The following is a 17,288-nucleotide window of genomic DNA, read 5'->3' on the forward strand; positions in this document are numbered from 1 at the left end:
ATTGAAACAGAAACTGTGTTCAGTGGAGAAATGCTGAAAACTATTGGCAAATGGCCCAATGTCCTTCCGAGATTGCACTCCACTTCTAGAAATCAAAATAATTTTAGACAAGCACTTTTGTCTCTGCTTATGTTCGACACTTGTATGTTCCTGATAAATAGATGTGATAGAACGCAATTTTCCTTGGTCTGCAGCAAAACCGAGCAAAACACGCGACTTGGATCATTCCACTGTCAGTAATCTGACAAAAGCAGAAGCACCATATAATGTGCTGATAAATTCTTTGGCGACACTCAGACGCTTTTAAACCAGTTTATTACTTCCGCCTTTCTTGCACAGTTTATTTAATCAAACAATTTATCAAAAGACATGCACACCTTAACATGTCAAGTCGATATAAATAGAGTAATGTGGCAAAATGTCTGAGGCACAGGGACAAACCGGACAAAACCTTTAAATAATTTTGGTCAGGCTGTTTTAGGAAGTGTTACCTTTGACCCTAGTGAGAACGCTTCACTCCATAATATCAATGCGCTGTTTCATAAAATATAAAAAATGTGAACAGCAAAGGTAACGTGTTTGTGAAAATTGAGAAAATAAGTAATCTTGTAAATGTAAAGACATATGTCTGTTTAAATCCTCAAGACATCGTACTCAAAGTTTCTTAGCATCAATAAGATAGATGCTCATGACGGAAGAGAAATAAGTGCATTGTTATTTCCATGGCTGTGATTAGGTTACAGCCGTAAAGATGGGAAGTACTTGTCACTAGCATGTTTATTTATTTGCTGTTCGACTAGTTTATCGTTCTGGAAAGGCATGGGATGTTTATCTAACGTTACATATTGGGTAATATGTGGCATTGAGTATCTCCGAACTTGTCATCTTCAGTCAACTGGATATCATTTGTCTTCTAATGTTAGCGAGCTATCTTCAGTTGCTACAGGACTGACTCTGAAGTGAGCACAATCAGTTAGCAAGATTTGGCTAACGTTAATCGAAGGACACGAAGCAGATGTTAAGGACGACGCAGATCGCTTAAGAAACGCAATAGGTTGTCTTGGACTGATTTGTTACTTGACTTTGTACTTATATATCTACATCGACGTGTCTAGTTTGTGCACTGGAAAATGTATTGGCTGCAAGGCAGCTAACATCGGCTAGCAAACGTAAACACTTGTTAGCTGCGCATAGCTATCCTGCCTACGAACTTTTCAATGAATGGGCAATCTGGTTGCTTGGCCAAGGCAGCGTAATGTTTTTGGTCCCAAGATAATGCTCATAAACAGACACCACTGACAAGGCATCGGCGAGAGCGGATCATTGCATGCAGTGTTTACCACGTCATGATGAAGAGAACTTCGTGAATAACGGTGGGGAATATATATCGCAAGCTAACATGGAATCTGTGGCTAACAACAGTAACCTTATCGCAGTACTGGTCGATTGGATTGCCAGCTAGCTGACAACAGCTAACCTGGCATCGAAGAACATCTGGATCTAATGGAAAGTCCAACAATAACTTGAGTGCGGTTTCATCTTAAACATCTAATGCTGTCAACAGATCTATCCCCAGGCGTTGTGCATTAAATGCGTTGCAATTTTAATGCATCTAAAGGACATCTTGGTCTTGCCCTGTGCCTCAGGTAACATTAGCTAACTCTACTCAACCTACTGCGCAGGGGAGTGGTTGTGTGGACTGTTCGGCCCGCAGTTTCCTTGTGATGAAATAGGGCCGTAGAAAAATAACTTTTTAAGGACGACGACTTGGAGTCATTGGACATATGTTTTGGACAAATTCAAGACATGTAAGCCACATCTTAATCTAGGTACCATAAACATGACGTGAACTGCGGTTGTTTCTGGCCAGGCGACTGTTGGACTGAAGACAAATCATGGAATTCTGCGGACGATAAACAGTTGTCGGAGTTCGTTGTTAAAACTAATCATGAGCAAAGACTTGGAATTGTTTTATTAGTTTTACCCATGAACTAAAGCCACAGCAGTGACTTTTATTGCAGGCATCGTTATTGTTAATGTTAGATTGACCAGATCCCATTAACCTACATCATGTCCATGTACGCCGAATTTGTACCTCCACCGGAATGCCCTGTTTTTGAGCCGAGTTGGGAAGATTTTTCAGATCCTTTAGGATTCATAAATAAGATTCGCCCCATCGCGGAGAAAACTGGGATTTGCAAAATTCGACCTCCAGTGGTAAGATTTGCATAAATATTCAGATCATTCAATGTATATTTAGCGTAATATATGGAGTAATATTGTGCATTCATTTTGTAACTATTCTCGTTGGTTATGACCAACACAACTACAAAACATTCAGAGGTCGAAGAGGATGTTTTCCTTCGCGCAGGCTATGGATTAATGAAGGCTATGTTTATAGCGAAGCCGACGTCATTTGAAAGTGCGGCCTAACATTTCTAGATTCTACCTTGAATGACACAAATCTATTTAAATGTCCTTTACCTATGTTGCTCATACCAGACACATTCTGTAGAGAACTCATGATCATTCAATCCACTCATCGGAGTTATGATGTTATTGAATCTTTTTGTCCCGATGATTAGGTCTGCATATGCTGCCTGTCAGGCTACCTCATCATATTAAGTCAACCAGTTCATAAATTTGTATTGCATGTATGCTGCCTCTCGTCGAATTTTTTAAACTGACGTCATTATGCTTTGGCTTGACAAAATTTTAAGTATCTAATAATGTAGCTCTTTTTTTTGTTCCAGTGCATTGATTGTTATTGGGGAGTTGTGTAAACAGATCTGGTGAAGATAGCATAGCCTACGTTTCTGTTAAGGATGTTTTGAAGATCTTTTGCCGAAGCTTTTTCTTCAAGTGTTTCATTAAGAAGTTGGTAACTTTAAGTTGAGGAGGCTATATACTATGTACAGTATGACTACTGTGGTAATTTTATGCATACTTGTCCTGCATTTAGCCTATATTTGGGCTAATCATGTTATTAACATTTACAAGCACGAATGAAGTCTTTTATCTGTGGATTCTGTAGGATTGGCAGCCTCCATTTGCCTGTGATGTGAGAAATTTCCGCTTTACACCTCGTGTCCAAAGGCTCAATGAACTGGAGGTAATATATGATGACCCTTTTGAAGATGTTGACATAGTTAGTGATGCAATTTCTACAGTTATGTCTAGTGGTGTCTATTGGGAGTTGTTAACCATAATCATTATTTTATTGCTATTATATTACTATTATTCTGTGTATTGTTATTATTTTAATGGACCATTGTCACTGCACCTGGTTGCTGGTCTATTCTTCACTACACTGGATCATCTTTGTGATGCAAACATTCCTTCTTTGCTCTACAGGCACTCACCAGGGTAAAGCTCAATTTTTTGGATCAGATTGCAAAGTTTTGGGAGCTACAGGGTTGCAGACTGCGGTTTCCTCATGTGGAGAAGAAAATCCTGGACTTGTACTTGCTTAGCAAGGTGAGAAAACATCCAAACACCTCCATGATCCATCATTATACAGTATATTGAGCAGAAATGCTAAATTGAAGCATTATTGTAGCATTGTATCAAGGATATCTCTGGATTGATTTTCTGAATTTATAGTACAATAATATTGGTGATGATGCAGAGCATGCAATGCATCCATGCATGTACAGGATTGCACATCTCCAATTAATGTCTTTGATTGTTTGCATGAGTAGTTTTCAACACACTTTTGGGGAAAATGTTACTCAGACATACTGACCGTTTGTCTCTTTACAATCAGCCTGTCAGCGTAATTAAGCATATTATTGTAAAGTGAATTTAGTGCAGGAATATTCTGATATAAATATATACATTTAAAATATGCACCATTTGATTGGATGTTTGTCTGTGTGTATGTGTGTGTTTGGCTGCAGATAGTTTCAGCTGAAGGTGGTTTTGACACGGTGTGTAAGGAGAAGCGATGGTCCAAGGTGGCCAGTCGAATGGGCTTTCCTTCAGGGAAGGGGACCGGCTCCCTGCTTCGCTCTCACTTTGAGAAGATCCTGTATCCTTATGAGCTGTTTCAGTCTGGAGCCTCACTCACTGTAAGTGCCATGAACATGCCAGATGTAGCATTCATTCCCATGTAGAAAATCACTGTGTGTGTTTGGGTTGGATTTTTGTTTTATTTTTGAATTTTTATCTTGCCCCTTCACCCAGTTTCTTTGGTTCAGATTTAGTTTTGGAATTCAGTTGATTATTATCATTATCATCTACTGTCATCATATCTTAATGGTTACACAAATTATTACTCATCAAAAAAACGCATTGGTTTGTGTGTTGTTTTTGTGGAGAGCCATCTTTAATTGGGGTTTAACTGTGCTTGTTCCACGGTGGGCTCCCCAGGGTATTCAGAGACTGTATGATGAGGGAGAGGATACTGAGGACCAGGATGAAGGCATCGAGGGTGGAGCCGATGAGGATGAGGAAGAGGAGGAACGGGAGAAAGAGTGCCGCGACAGGGAGGGCCTGTGTGACCGGCCACAGAACAAGGACCAGCCTGCAACGGAAAGACGCTCCCGTCGTCTCAAATCAGAGGTGGGTATGGAGGATGATGGGAACACTATACAGAGAGCAGTTTGAAATGCACAACTTTCTATCAACCTGTTGCAATCTTAGTTTGTGACTTATGTCTCACTTGCTTTACAAACACAAGCAGGGCATTTTTTAAGATTTGCACCATGTTAGTGGCTGAGACCTTGTGCTGTTGTGTCTGTGATCGCTCAGGGGCACATGATTGGAGTAATAGCATTATCCTTTCCTGTTGTGTAACACTCGGCTTATTCTGTCTTGCAAGACACGCTGGCTAGCGTAGGCCTAAATCCATCTCAGATGGCATGTGCTGATGCAGCACAAGGCCTTCTCGATCTGACAAGCTTCGACTTGAAGATACCTTTTGATTTCCTCCCTCTGGAGCCAGTGATGGAGTCATCAGGAGTTGTGTTACTGCCCCACGTGTCTTAGATTCCTGGCTTTATTGTGGATACCAAAGGGAGACTGATGGTTTTCATTCCTGCATAATGTAAGACATGGACATAACATTGTCATGCTCATTCTGTATTTTTCTTATTAATATTTGCAGCGAGAAAACAAGGAGCCCAAAAGCCTGCAGATCTTTGGCAGCAGCCCTAAGATGGGGGGTTTAGAGATCGTCTTGGCTGGTGAGACTTTTTTTGGTACATGAAGTGAGTCCTAGAAGAAGGAAATGGCCTATTGTGCGCTTCAGTGTTTGATTACCTGTGCTGTTCTTGTTTTCTCCAAAGATGATGCATTCCTCAAGAAGCAGCGGCATCTCAAGGCCCAGGCATTTGCCATTAAAATGCGTCCACGCAAGGAAACGCTGGAGGTGAACTTTGTAAGTATCACTTGAGGGGCATTTCTTTGATTGGTCAAATATATCTGTTTTGCATTTCTGGAGTTTCCAATAAATGCTTGATAAATGTTTAGCATTAGCTTTGCATTTGCATGTTCTATAAAGCATATTGCGTTGTTACACCCCTCTATATCTTATTATGATGATGGCAACTTGCTGAGGTTGAGTAGAGAGAATATGAATATTAAATATGACTGTGTAATTACGTTGAGAGAAGCTAAATTAATAGGCAGTCTGTTTGTGGATTATGTCTACTTTTATCATTGTGCCTACAGTAGCTTGTAGGTTATACATTAAGCATGGACACTTTTCCTGTACTTTGTTATTGGCTAAATGCTGTTAGCCTACAAGCCCAACTTGTTCAACAGCATATTTAACATACACAACATGCATGCATGCCTGGGGATGGCATTTTGATGATACTCATTAAACATTCATTGCCTTGGTGTTGAGGGTGAATGTAGGCATAGCAACGTAGCAATGTAGGCAATGCCTTCCAATGGGAGAGAAATTGAGGCTGTCATTAGAGCCCAATATTATTGTCTGTGATATTTTATAGTACCATTCATCATTACCTTTAGAAGTTCTACTGAATGCTTTCATGCTTTACAGGTTCTCACTGTGGGTGGTGAGTGTCCAGGCCAGGGTAGGCCAGGCTTGACATGCTTGTGTTGTTTGACTGTGTCTTCCAGATCGATCTGTACCTGTGTCTGGTGTGTGGGCGGGGCGATGAGGAGGAGCGCCTGCTCCTGTGTGACGGCTGCGACGACAGCTACCACACGTTCTGTCTCATCCCACCCCTGCAGGACGTCCCCAAGGGAGACTGGCGCTGCCCCAAGTGTGTGGCAGAGGTATGATGTTCCAGCATGCACACAGCACAAACTGTACCGTGTTGACTCACAGAAAGTCAATGCCATAGATTTGCATTTGTTTTAATGTCGTGTGTATTTCCAGGAATGCAGTAAACCAAGGGAGGCCTTTGGCTTCGAGCAAGCTGTGCGGGAGTACACCTTGCAAAGCTTCGGAGAGATGGCAGACCACTTCAAGTCAGACTACTTTAACATGCCTGTGCATGTGAGTGTAAACATCAACGAGAAGCTTTTTCACTGGAATGTGATAGGCTGTTCAGCATGACTTGGTGTATAGTGCATTTGGTCTGAATTACTCCTGGTATGTTTTCACCCAGATGGTCCCTACAGAGCTGGTGGAGAAGGAGTTCTGGAGGCTCGTGAGCAGCATAGAGGAGGATGTCATTGTAGAGTACGGAGCTGATATCAGCTCCAAGGATGTGGGCAGTGGCTTCCCAGTCAGGGATGGCAAGAGGAGACTGTTAGGAGATGAAGAGGTGACTATGTCGAGCCTTTATTAGGACTGTTGTGTTTTGCCCTTACTTGTAGCTACAGAAAAGCTACTATCTGAGTCCTGTGCTTCAAATGAATTGAATCTGTTCCTGAAGCTTGATTGCTGCTTTAAATATTGTTTAGTCAGGTTTTAGTCATGAACACTGTGCCTTTTTGAGTTGAAGACAATAGAGCTGCACATCTAAATGTTTTTTTTTTACTCTGTCTGTAGGAGTATGCCAACTCGGGCTGGAACCTTAACAACATGCCAGTTCTGGAGCAGTCGGTTCTCACGCACATTAACGTGGACATCTCTGGTATGAAGGTGCCCTGGCTGTACGTGGGCATGTGTTTCTCCTCTTTCTGTTGGCACATAGAGGACCACTGGAGTTACTCAATCAACTTTCTGCATTGGTGAGTGAGCACAGACCACGTCTTCTGTTGGACAGGGCCTCCCACACTGTTGGACAGAACATTTTCAAACCCCAGTTCAATGTCATTTGTACTGGAAGAACACGGTTATTTGGAAGCCAAAGACTCTCTTGTAATACAGGCTTGTGTTTCTCCCCTGCCCTTGTGCGGTGTTAGGGGTGAGCCCAAGACGTGGTACGGCGTCCCGGCCCACGCAGCGGAGCAGCTGGAGGCGGTCATGAAGAAGCTGGCTCCAGAGCTCTTCGACTCGCAGCCTGACCTGCTGCACCAGCTCGTCACCATCATGAACCCCAACATCCTCATGGAGCACGGCGTGCCTGTGAGTCTGGCCTGCAAATGGGGCCTCTGGCTCTGGGTCTGGGGGGTGTCCTTGCTTGTGTTGCTGTTTTGACCCAGGGATTGGAGTTTCAGCGCTCTTCAACTGTGTCCCGTCTTGCAGGTGTTCCGGACCAATCAGTGCGCAGGGGAATTTGTGGTGACCTTCCCAAGGGCATATCACAGCGGCTTCAATCAGGGCTACAACTTCGCTGAGGCGGTCAACTTCTGCACAGCAGACTGGGTACATTTGATTGTTGAGGCTGTGTGGGAGAAATGTAAAACATTCAAATAGGTTTTCAAATTGTGTTGTCAGTTCAAATCTGTAGTGCCAATAAAACTGTCTGTAAAGATATTATGACCAGAAAGCTCATGATTTGGCCATGATTTGATTCCAACCGTGTTCTGTCTCTCCTTAGTTGCCTATGGGGCGTCAGTGTGTGGCCCACTACCGCCGCCTTCACCGCTACTGCGTCTTCTCCCACGAGGAGCTCCTGTGCAAGATGGCTGCCGACCCGGATAGTCTGGATGTGGAGCTGGCAGCGTCCGTGGTCAGGGAGCTGGGCGAGGTGATTGAGGAGGAGACCAGGCTCAGGCAGGCTGTGCACGACATGGTGAGTGAGCTGTTGGGATGGTCATGCAAGTTCTGCTATTGCATTACTTGAGCTGTATCTCGTAGATCGACTGTTAGAATTACATTATTGTTGAGTTCCCTTACTCCACAGCAGTTTCCTTCTACATTGTTTTTTTCTTCTTTATTTGTTTTTGTTTGCTTGATACAATGACGTGTATTGCATGGTACTGGAACCTGAAAAACATAACTGAGTGAGTGTTTGGTGTTTGCCTGCAGGGGGTGCTGTCCTCTGAGCAGGAGGTGTTTGAGCTGGTCCCAGATGATGAGCGGCAGTGCCATCGGTGCAAGACCACCTGCTTCCTGTCTGCGCTGACCTGCACCTGCAGCCCTGACCGCCTGGTCTGCCTCCACCACACCACTGACCTCTGTGATTGTCCACTTGACAACAAATGTCTCCGGTAATACAACACCCCACTTTAGCAAGTCCATACTGATCTAGGTCTTATTAAAGGATGAGTCTGGGAATGTATACTAATAAGTCTATGGACCTGTCTGGAGGCAGAGCCCAGACCCATGTCAATGCTGCTGACAGTTCTCTAGCTGCACAGTCAGTTGATACCTTAACGGACCCTCATCTAAATGTTGGGCAGAGTGCAGCGTTCGTGTGCATGAACTATAGCTATTGTGTGGACTGTGGCCTGTGTGACTCATCAGTGTTTGCAGTTTAAGTCTTGCCCATGGTGTTAAATGAACAAATGGATTTAGCATAGTTATTAAATTAGCTCTACAGTAGTTAGACTGCACTTTGCCCATCATTCAAATGAGGCCCCCTGTCTACCTGTGAAATGTTAGTTGTTTCGTAGTGATGACTCTCTTTGTTTCTGTGGTTTAGATACAGGTACGATTTGGAGGAACTTCCCTCAATGCTTTATGGGGTGAAGTCTAGGGCGCAGTCCTACGACACATGGGCCAAGAGGGTAACAGAGGCCCTGGCTGCAGATCACAAGAATAAGAAAGGTAACACTGGCCGCCACAGCTTCATATGTCTTCATAAGGAACTTTTATGTGAATTTGTCTCGATATTTACATTCTGGATTATCCAGTCGGGTTGGCTCAGTCTCTGAGAAAGATCTGGATTTTCAGGCTTCCCTTCAGGTCTCCCCCCCCCCAGTCTTTTAGCTGATGGTAACCTTCCCCTCTCTCCCTGTAGACCTGATTGAGCTGAAGGTGATGCTGGAGGACGCCGAGGACAGGAAGTACCCTGAGAATAACCTCTTCCGCCAGCTGCGTGAGATGGTGAAGGAGGCCGAGACGTGCTCCTCAGTGGCACAGTTGCTGCTCAGCCACAAGCAGAGGCACAGGTCCATTTTATTCTCTATGCAGTTATTTGGGTTACTGTAGGTCACATCAGTAGGAGTCCTTCAACATATGTTTTGCATATTATTCTTTTACCAAGCCATTTATTCAGTTTAGAAGGTGGTCCTAAAATGAGAAACTATATTGCGGGCTGTATGCCGTCTATTCAAACTGTTTTCTTTTGTTTTGTTGTTGCCTGAGCAGGCTGCGTCCTGAGGCGAGCCGCACTCGCAGCAAGCTGACGGTGGAGGAGCTGAAGGCCTTTGTGGAGCAACTGTTCAGGCTGCCCTGTGTGATCAGCCAGGCTCGCCAAGTCCAGGTCAGTCACCTGACACGGCGAAATGCAGCCAAATGACGGGAACCTGAAAGTAACCCGCTAAACAAAACCGTTCCCCCTCCTTGGCTGTCTGTTGAACAGGAGCTGCTGGAGAACGTGGAGGAGTTCCACGAGCGTGCCCAGGAGGCTCTGGCCGACGAGACCCCCGACTCGTCCAAGCTGCAGGCGCTGCTGGACCTGGGCGCGGGGCTGGACGTGGAGCTGCCCGAGCTGCCGCGGCTCAAGCAGGAGCTGCAGCAGGCGCGCTGGCTGGACGAGGTGCGCCTGACGCTGGCCGAGCCGCAGCGCGTCACCCTGGAGCTCATGAAGAGGCTCATCGACTCGGGCGTGGGGCTGGCGCCGCACCACGCCGTGGAGAAGGCCATGGCCGAGCTGCAGGAGATCCTCACCGTCTCGGAGCGCTGGGAGGACAAGGCGCGCGCATGCCTTCAGGCCAGGTAAGGCCCGACATCATCACACACCTGTGTACTATTGTTCAGTCCCACTTGTGCACTTCTGCAAGGTGCAACTGTGTACTTTGCAGGCTTTTGTGTTTACCAAATGACTCATGCTTTTCTGTGGCACTACTCCTTGAAATTGAGCACTAATGTCTGGCTGATGGCTGTTGTTTATTAACTTCCTCTGTTGCCATGTCCGTTGTCCAGCTGAACTCTTTGGGTTCATTAGAATAGGCTTGAATAGAATAGGCATTAGAATAGACTCAAGGTTTGTTCATTAGAATAATTGTGAATGTTGTTGTTGCTCCTCAGACCCCGCCACAGCTTGGTAACCCTGGAGAGCATCGTCATGGAGGCCAAGAACATTCCCGCATACCTTCCCAATGTGTTAGCACTTAGGGATGCTCTACAGAAAGCCAAAGAGTGGACCTGCAAAGTAGAGGCCATACAGGTACCAACACCTCTCCTGATGTGACCTTGATCTATGTATTCTGTCTTTGGCTTACATGTCAGAACATGATGATGTACTCAGTTTTACCACAGGATGTTCTTGCATAAATATGGAATTGTTAAGGTGTTGGCTCTCTCCTGTTTGCAGAATGGTAGTAACTACGCCTACCTGGAGCAGCTGGAGAGTCTGCTGGGGAGGGGCCGCTCCATCCCCGTGCGCCTGGACCCCCTGCCGCAGGTGGAGTCTCAGGTGGGTTCAGCCAGGGGGTGGAGGGAGAGGACGGCCCGCACCTTCCTCAAGAAGAACTCCACCTACACCTTGCTGCAGGTGAGCCATCGGGATGCTCCGTGTCATCGGCACACTTGAAGTCGATATCTGTATTGTGGTTTCTGTGCTGCACCTGCTTGAGAGTGTGTGTGTGTATTCTGCAGGTGCTCAGCCCGCGAGTGGACATCGGCGTGTACGGGAACAGCAAGAGCAAGCGCAAGCGGGCCAAGGAGCTGCTGGAGAAGGACCGCGGGCTGGAGCTGGAGGGCCTGAGCGACCTGGACGAGTCCCTGGAGGAGATCCGCGACCCGGCCGCCGTGGTGGCCGCCTTCAAGGCCAAGGAGCACAAGGAGGTGGAGGCCATGCACGCGCTCCGCGCCGCCAACCTGGCCAAGATGGCCATGGCCGAGCGCATCGAGGAGGTCAAGTTCTGCCTGTGCCGGCGCACGGCCAGCGGCGTCATGCTGCAGTGCGAGCTGTGCAAGGACTGGTTCCACGGCGCCTGCGTGCCCCTGCCCAAGACCAGCTCGCAGAAGAAGCTGAGCGCCGGCTGGCAGAGCAGCAGCAAGGAGTCCAAGTTCCTGTGCCCGCTGTGCCAGCGCTCGCGCCGCCCGCGCCTGGAGACCATCCTCTCGCTGCTGGTGTCCCTGCAGAAGCTGCCCGTGCGGCTGCCCGAGGGCGAGGCCCTGCAGTGCCTGACGGAGAGGGCCATGAGCTGGCAGGACCGCGCGCGCCAGTCGCTGGCCACCGACGAGCTGTCGTCCGCCCTGGCCAAGCTGTCGGTCCTCAGCCAGCGCATGGTGGAGCAGGCGGCCCGCGAGAAGACCGAGAAGATCATCAACGCAGAGCTGCAGAAGGCCGCTGCCAACCCTGACCTGCAGGTGAGCCTGCACACACTGGGGCCAATGGGGACACTACTGCATCATTCCTATCATATATTTACATCTATAAAGGTAGTCATGCTTCAGTTTGCAAACACTACCACCTCACTGCCGTGGGTAATATGAGTGTGTGTTGTGATCATCCTCCCAGGGTCACATTCAGACATTCCAGCAGGCAGGCTTCAGCAGGGCGACCTCACCGAGGCCGTCTGTGGACTACGACGACGAGGAGACCGATTCAGATGAAGACATCCGGGAAACCTATGGTTATGACATTAAGGTATATACTGTAGAACATCCAGACACCGTGGCTTGCAAAAGTTTGCAAAAGGACATTTAAACCCATAAATGCATGTTGTGCCTTTCATATATAATGCCATGAAAGCACAGAAGTAAACACGGTCTTGTTACTCCTTCACCTGTTGTCGTGCAGGACCCGGGGGAGGTGAAGCCCTACCTGTTCTGTGACGAGGAGATCCCTGTGAAGTCTGAGGAGGTGGTCAGTCACATGTGGCCTGCAACGCCCTCCTTCTGCGCTGAGCACGCCTACTCCTCAGCCTCCAAGTCATGCGCCCAGAGTACGTACCATAACCACATGCCATAGCCAAGGTCCTTTAAAGGAATGGCTTTTTAGGAAGTTTATATTGGTTAGATACTCTTCTTTTTTTTCTTTTTATTTTCAAAGGTGTGTAGATGGAATGGAATATACACATAAGATCTGTGTAGGCAAAACTTTTTTTTTTCACTGTCACAAAGAGTGAAAAATAAAACAAAGAAAGATTCCTGTGAAATAATTTCAATTGTGTGGAAGCGTATGTGCTGTCCCTTGGTGTGATTTGCCTGATACTAAGGCACTCCGAGTGAATGCAATGTTGGTGTCCAGGTGCAGCCACCCCGCGCAAGCAGCCCAGGAAGACCCCACTGGTGCCGCGCAGCCTGGAGCCCCCGGTGCTGGAGCTGTCGCCGGCGGCCAAGGCCCAGCTGGAGGAGCTGATGATGGTGGGGGATCTGCTGGAGGTGTCCCTGGACGAGACCCAGCACATCTGGCGCATCCTGCAGGCCACGCACCCGCCCTCGGAGGAGCGCTTCCTGCAGGTCATGGAGGTAGGGGTTGCAGCTCCGCGGCCCCTCGCTGGGGCCACCGGCCCGCCGGCCGCCGAGCCAGCTGCTCAATCTGTGTCCGTGTCTGAGCAAAACACTCAGCAGGTGGACCAAAGTGGGGCAGCTTGCACAATGCTTTTCGCCTATATAAGTCATTGTATAACAAACCCAGCAAAGTTAAACAGTGTTAGCATGCCTGTTTTGTTTGTGCTACAATAGCTTAATAGAAGCATGCTTTCATTGGTATTTCTGTGGAGTTACCACTAGAGATAAGTTATATAATGTAAAAATATGAGTTTGTCACCGATACTAGTGAACTGATCCCCAGAGGCAAAGCATGAAATCATAAGAACTATTAGTGACATATCTAGTCACAGATATACCAGTTTATGTAATAAACAGTCTCAGTCTCCTGGCCTCTGGTGTAAATAATGGATGTAGCACAAGAGGGGAAAATCTGGGCTTGCTGTCTCTCCAGATCTATTGTTCATCTAAGCCTGTATCTCTCCGTGTGCTGAATGTACTCTTTTCCTCAACTGTAACAGCCGGAGGACGCCATGATGGAGAAGCCAGTGAAGCTGAAGCTGAAGGACTCGGAGAAGAAGCGCAAGAGGAAGCTGGAGCGTGCGGAGCAGCACCTCCTCCTGAGCGCGGGCGGGGTGGAGGGCCGAGCCAAGGCCAAGGAGCTCAAGCGGAGCGCCGACGGCCTGGGCAAGCCCAAGAAGAAGAAGCTCAAGCTGAACATGGACAAAGCCCGCGAGCTGAAGCTGCTGGCCAAGCGGCTGGCCAAGGAGGAGAAGGAGAGGAAGAGGAAGGAGAAGGCCGCCGCCAAGGCCGAGGCCGTCAAGGAGGGTCTGGAGAAGAAGAGGGAGAAGAAGATCTTGGACATTCCCTCCAAATACGACTGGTCGGGAGCAGAGGACTCCAATGACGAGAATGCTGTGTGTGCAGCCAAGAACTGCCAGCGGCCCTGCAAAGATAAGGTGAGCTCAAACAGCTAGCCTCAAATGGACACCGTGCTGCAACGTTCTGTCTGCACATGAATTCTGTTGCATTTCACGCTCAAGCAGTGATTTCCAACCTTTTTTCCCCCAAGACCCCCCTGTGTATTAGGAAATATTCCAGGGCCCCGATAGGAGATGTAATTACCTGTCTGCCTGTCATCATCCGCGATTCTTAAACTAGTGATACAAGGCAACCTTTTGAGCAATGTTGCTGGATTGCTGCTCTGGCATGCTGCCATTGATATTGGGCAACAAATGTTTTTTGGAGATATAAGTCATCTGTAGGCAAATTACCACGGTCATCTGATTAGAACTCATGGAACCGGTTATGTGCTTGCCCAACAGCATTGTTTAAGGAGTGGCTCCTTGTATCATCCCCCGTAAGTGTCTCATCAGACTTCAATTTGAATGATGTTTATTCAAAAAGCTCTCCTTACAATTCTCTGTGGGGTTTCAAGTCTTCAGTTGAATAATTAGGCTGATTATTTGAAATAATGCACTATAATTTCAAGATTCAGTTGCAGCTCTCCAGGCTCTCTTGGGTGTCCCATCCCCCCTGTTGTGAGCCACCGCTTTGAAGGATGTTTTTGTCTCCATTTCAAAAGTATTTTTTTATATATAGAATTATTTGTTGGATGTTAGCTGTCCAACACTGTTTGTTTGGGATCATTGCTGAGATTGCACAGTAAATTACAGTTTTAAACATAGTCAAGTATAAGATGACGTCAGTTCAATTTTATAAAGAGCCAAAAGGTTATGATTCTAGTCTATCAAACTTGCTGTTTGCAAGCCAACATGAAAAGTTATGATGCTATATTCCTCCTGATATTTGAAATAAGGTGTGTCTTCAGTATGTTGTGTATCATAGTTAGTAGTAAAAACCTAGTGACAGTTTGAATATTTTCCCTACACTTCCCTACCTGTCACTGAAGCTAAAGTATAGCACAATTATATTTAATTGTTCAATATCTAAACTAATAATTTCTAAATCCGGAATTGAGAATCAAATGTGTAAGTCATGTTTCTGTGTGCTTAGTTATGAGCTGTTCTGTAACAAACATTTACAGAATGTTTATAGTTGCCGGCCCCTCAAGACACTCTTTAGCTGGTGGGTGTAGAGAGGTCATTATTCAAACCCGTGTGGAGGTGTTGAGTCATGCCATGTGCCTCTTCTGAGGGAGGCTTGTGAAGATGGGACTGCTGACCGGTGGATGCTGGTAAATGCTGTCTGCATGAATATTGTTTAACAGGGGCCAACAGGGTTCATTGTCCTGGAAGTTATCAGAATTAGCTGATTCTATGATGACAAGGCTGCAAAGTGACAAGTTCCCAAGGCGTGTGCTTTGTATTTTCTTTATTGTTTTGTTCCTGTACAAAATACTAGGGTGATATGTGTTTATACTCTATTCAAAGGATTATGCAAGGAGAAATTGACACCCTTTAGTTGCACCTTTTGAGGGATGAGCGAAGCTGACATCAAAAAAGAATCTTGTCAGCAATGCATTTGCAACTTTTTGAAATGATCAGTGAATATCAACAGCTGATAACAGCACTGGAACACCTTAAGGAGAGTTACACATAACGTATTAACAGGAAAGGCAGCACAGTGCAGGACATCATTTGAAGACAGTGCTCTGGTTAATCTGTACCTTGTTTCCTTTCATCAGTCATTTCATCTTCTGTCAAGAACACTGACAAATGCATAGACATGGCAAAACATGGCACACTGAAACATGTCCAATCTTTGACATTCATTCAACCTTTATTTCATGCTTGGGAATACAGTTGGGGGCAATCCTCTTTTCCAATGTAGCCGAGATACATAAAGAAAGGCCAGTATAGGCCACTAACAAAAATCATAAAATATCAATAAAACACACAATAAAATAATGTATAAATAGATAAATAAAATACAATTAAAATATAACAAATTGATCAATAAAAGGCAATAGCTGTGCTGTTATGATGTTGTGTTCAGTGTTAACTCTTGTGTTGTGGGTTCTGTGTTGTGTGTGTGTGTGCCACAGGTGGACTGGGTTCAGTGCGACGGCGGCTGTGATGAGTGGTTCCACCAGGTGTGCGTGGGCGTCACCTGCGAGATGGCGGAGAACGAGGACTACATCTGCATGGCCTGCCAGCGCAAGGCCGCCGGCCCCAGCGGAGCCGGCCAGGTGCTGAAGGTGGCCATGGAGACGGTGGTGATCTCGGCGCCCATGTGCGCCGGCCCCGGCCCCAGCCCGGTCCCCCTCCTGTCCCTGTCCCAGCCCGCGCCCGCGCCCCAGCCCGCGCCCGCGCCCGAGGAGAGCAGCTAGTGCGGAAGAGCGTCCAGCCGGAGGAGGACTCGCGCGGAAAAGCCCCGCACGCCCTGCCACCACAGAGCGCGCCCAGGCCAGACTGTACGCCTGACGGACCCGGCCCACGCGGCTCCCGCTCAGGCCTCTCCCCGAGGGTGGCGGGCGTTGGTGATGGGGGAAGACGTGCTGACCGGAGGAGGAGTGACCGAGGGGGAGGTGGGACCAGCAGGCCAAGTGAAGAGTCAGGGCTCCCAACCTTCGGATCAGATGTCTGAATGAACACTTGCACATGGATGGCACTCAGACGCCATGGGGAGGTTGGGTGGACAGATAGCGGGCCAAACGGTCAGGGTGTCCAATTTTCTCTCTTCGACTAACTCTTGTGAATTGTTCCGTTTGTCCTTCATGTCCTGTTTTGGGGTTTTGTTGTAAATATTGTCTGTCCACTCAGACTAAACGGCCCCCTCCATGTGTTTGCCTGAGCTGAACTTCCCCCCCCCCCGCATCCAACAATAAATAGCATCAGAATGGAGATGGAACATCTGAACTTTTTGTAGGAGTCCAGTGATGGTCCTCTCCGTAACCCACCACCTGTACCCACAGACACACGCCCCCGCCGCCGCTGTGCGAAGGAAGTAGTACAATGCGCTGCGCTCGTCTGCTTCTGCCCAGCGGCCATCATGAACCATACTGCACGACTGCCACTCAACAAGCTCACCCGTCTGCCCTGGCCAGACCCAGTGTGTAGGACTAGGAACAGCAACACTTGTATGTAGTGAAGGTATTTATAATGTAAATAGGTTTTAAGGAATTAATGATTGGATGTGGCTGTTTTCTCACCTTTATTAAAACATTCTTAGCCAGATGAAACCTTTTCTCAGAGGAGTGTTTTTATTCACCCGAGAGATTTTTTTTGGTATTTGCAGCATCTATTAGTTTGTTTGTGGCTATAGGGAGCTCAAAAATGTGCCGGTGTCAAGAGGGCAATAGAGTATTTATCTATACATCTAATGGATAACTCGTTGGCTACTCATTTCAGTGTTTTTAGTCAGCAGTGTAGTAAGTGGCATGGTATGGAACGTGACCTGTCTTACTGTATGG

At 47.0% G+C, this 17,288-nt stretch overlaps 1 protein-coding gene across 1 annotated transcript; it reads left to right on the forward strand.

The window, feature by feature from the left end:
- Positions 1-574: 574 nt before the first annotated feature.
- Positions 575-17,057, forward strand: kdm5a (lysine demethylase 5A). Its single transcript, XM_062518049.1, has 27 exons — positions 575-2,217; positions 3,035-3,112; positions 3,355-3,477; positions 3,900-4,070; positions 4,372-4,563; positions 5,108-5,186; positions 5,289-5,380; positions 6,091-6,249; positions 6,353-6,472; positions 6,585-6,743; positions 6,971-7,152; positions 7,327-7,489; positions 7,610-7,729; positions 7,905-8,099; positions 8,336-8,517; positions 8,952-9,076; positions 9,270-9,420; positions 9,620-9,734; positions 9,834-10,189; positions 10,502-10,640; positions 10,788-10,967; positions 11,072-11,788; positions 11,940-12,068; positions 12,222-12,366; positions 12,672-12,892; positions 13,435-13,872; positions 15,921-17,057. Exons 1-27 carry the CDS (start codon positions 2,071-2,073, stop codon positions 16,203-16,205), a joined length of 5,163 nt encoding a protein of 1,720 aa, XP_062374033.1. The 5' UTR covers positions 575-2,070; the 3' UTR covers positions 16,206-17,057.
- Positions 17,058-17,288: the final 231 nt, after the last annotated feature.

Source organism: Sardina pilchardus, chromosome 17, assembly GCF_963854185.1.
Source record: "Sardina pilchardus chromosome 17, fSarPil1.1, whole genome shotgun sequence".
NCBI classification, from domain to species: domain Eukaryota; kingdom Metazoa; phylum Chordata; class Actinopteri; order Clupeiformes; family Clupeidae; genus Sardina; species Sardina pilchardus.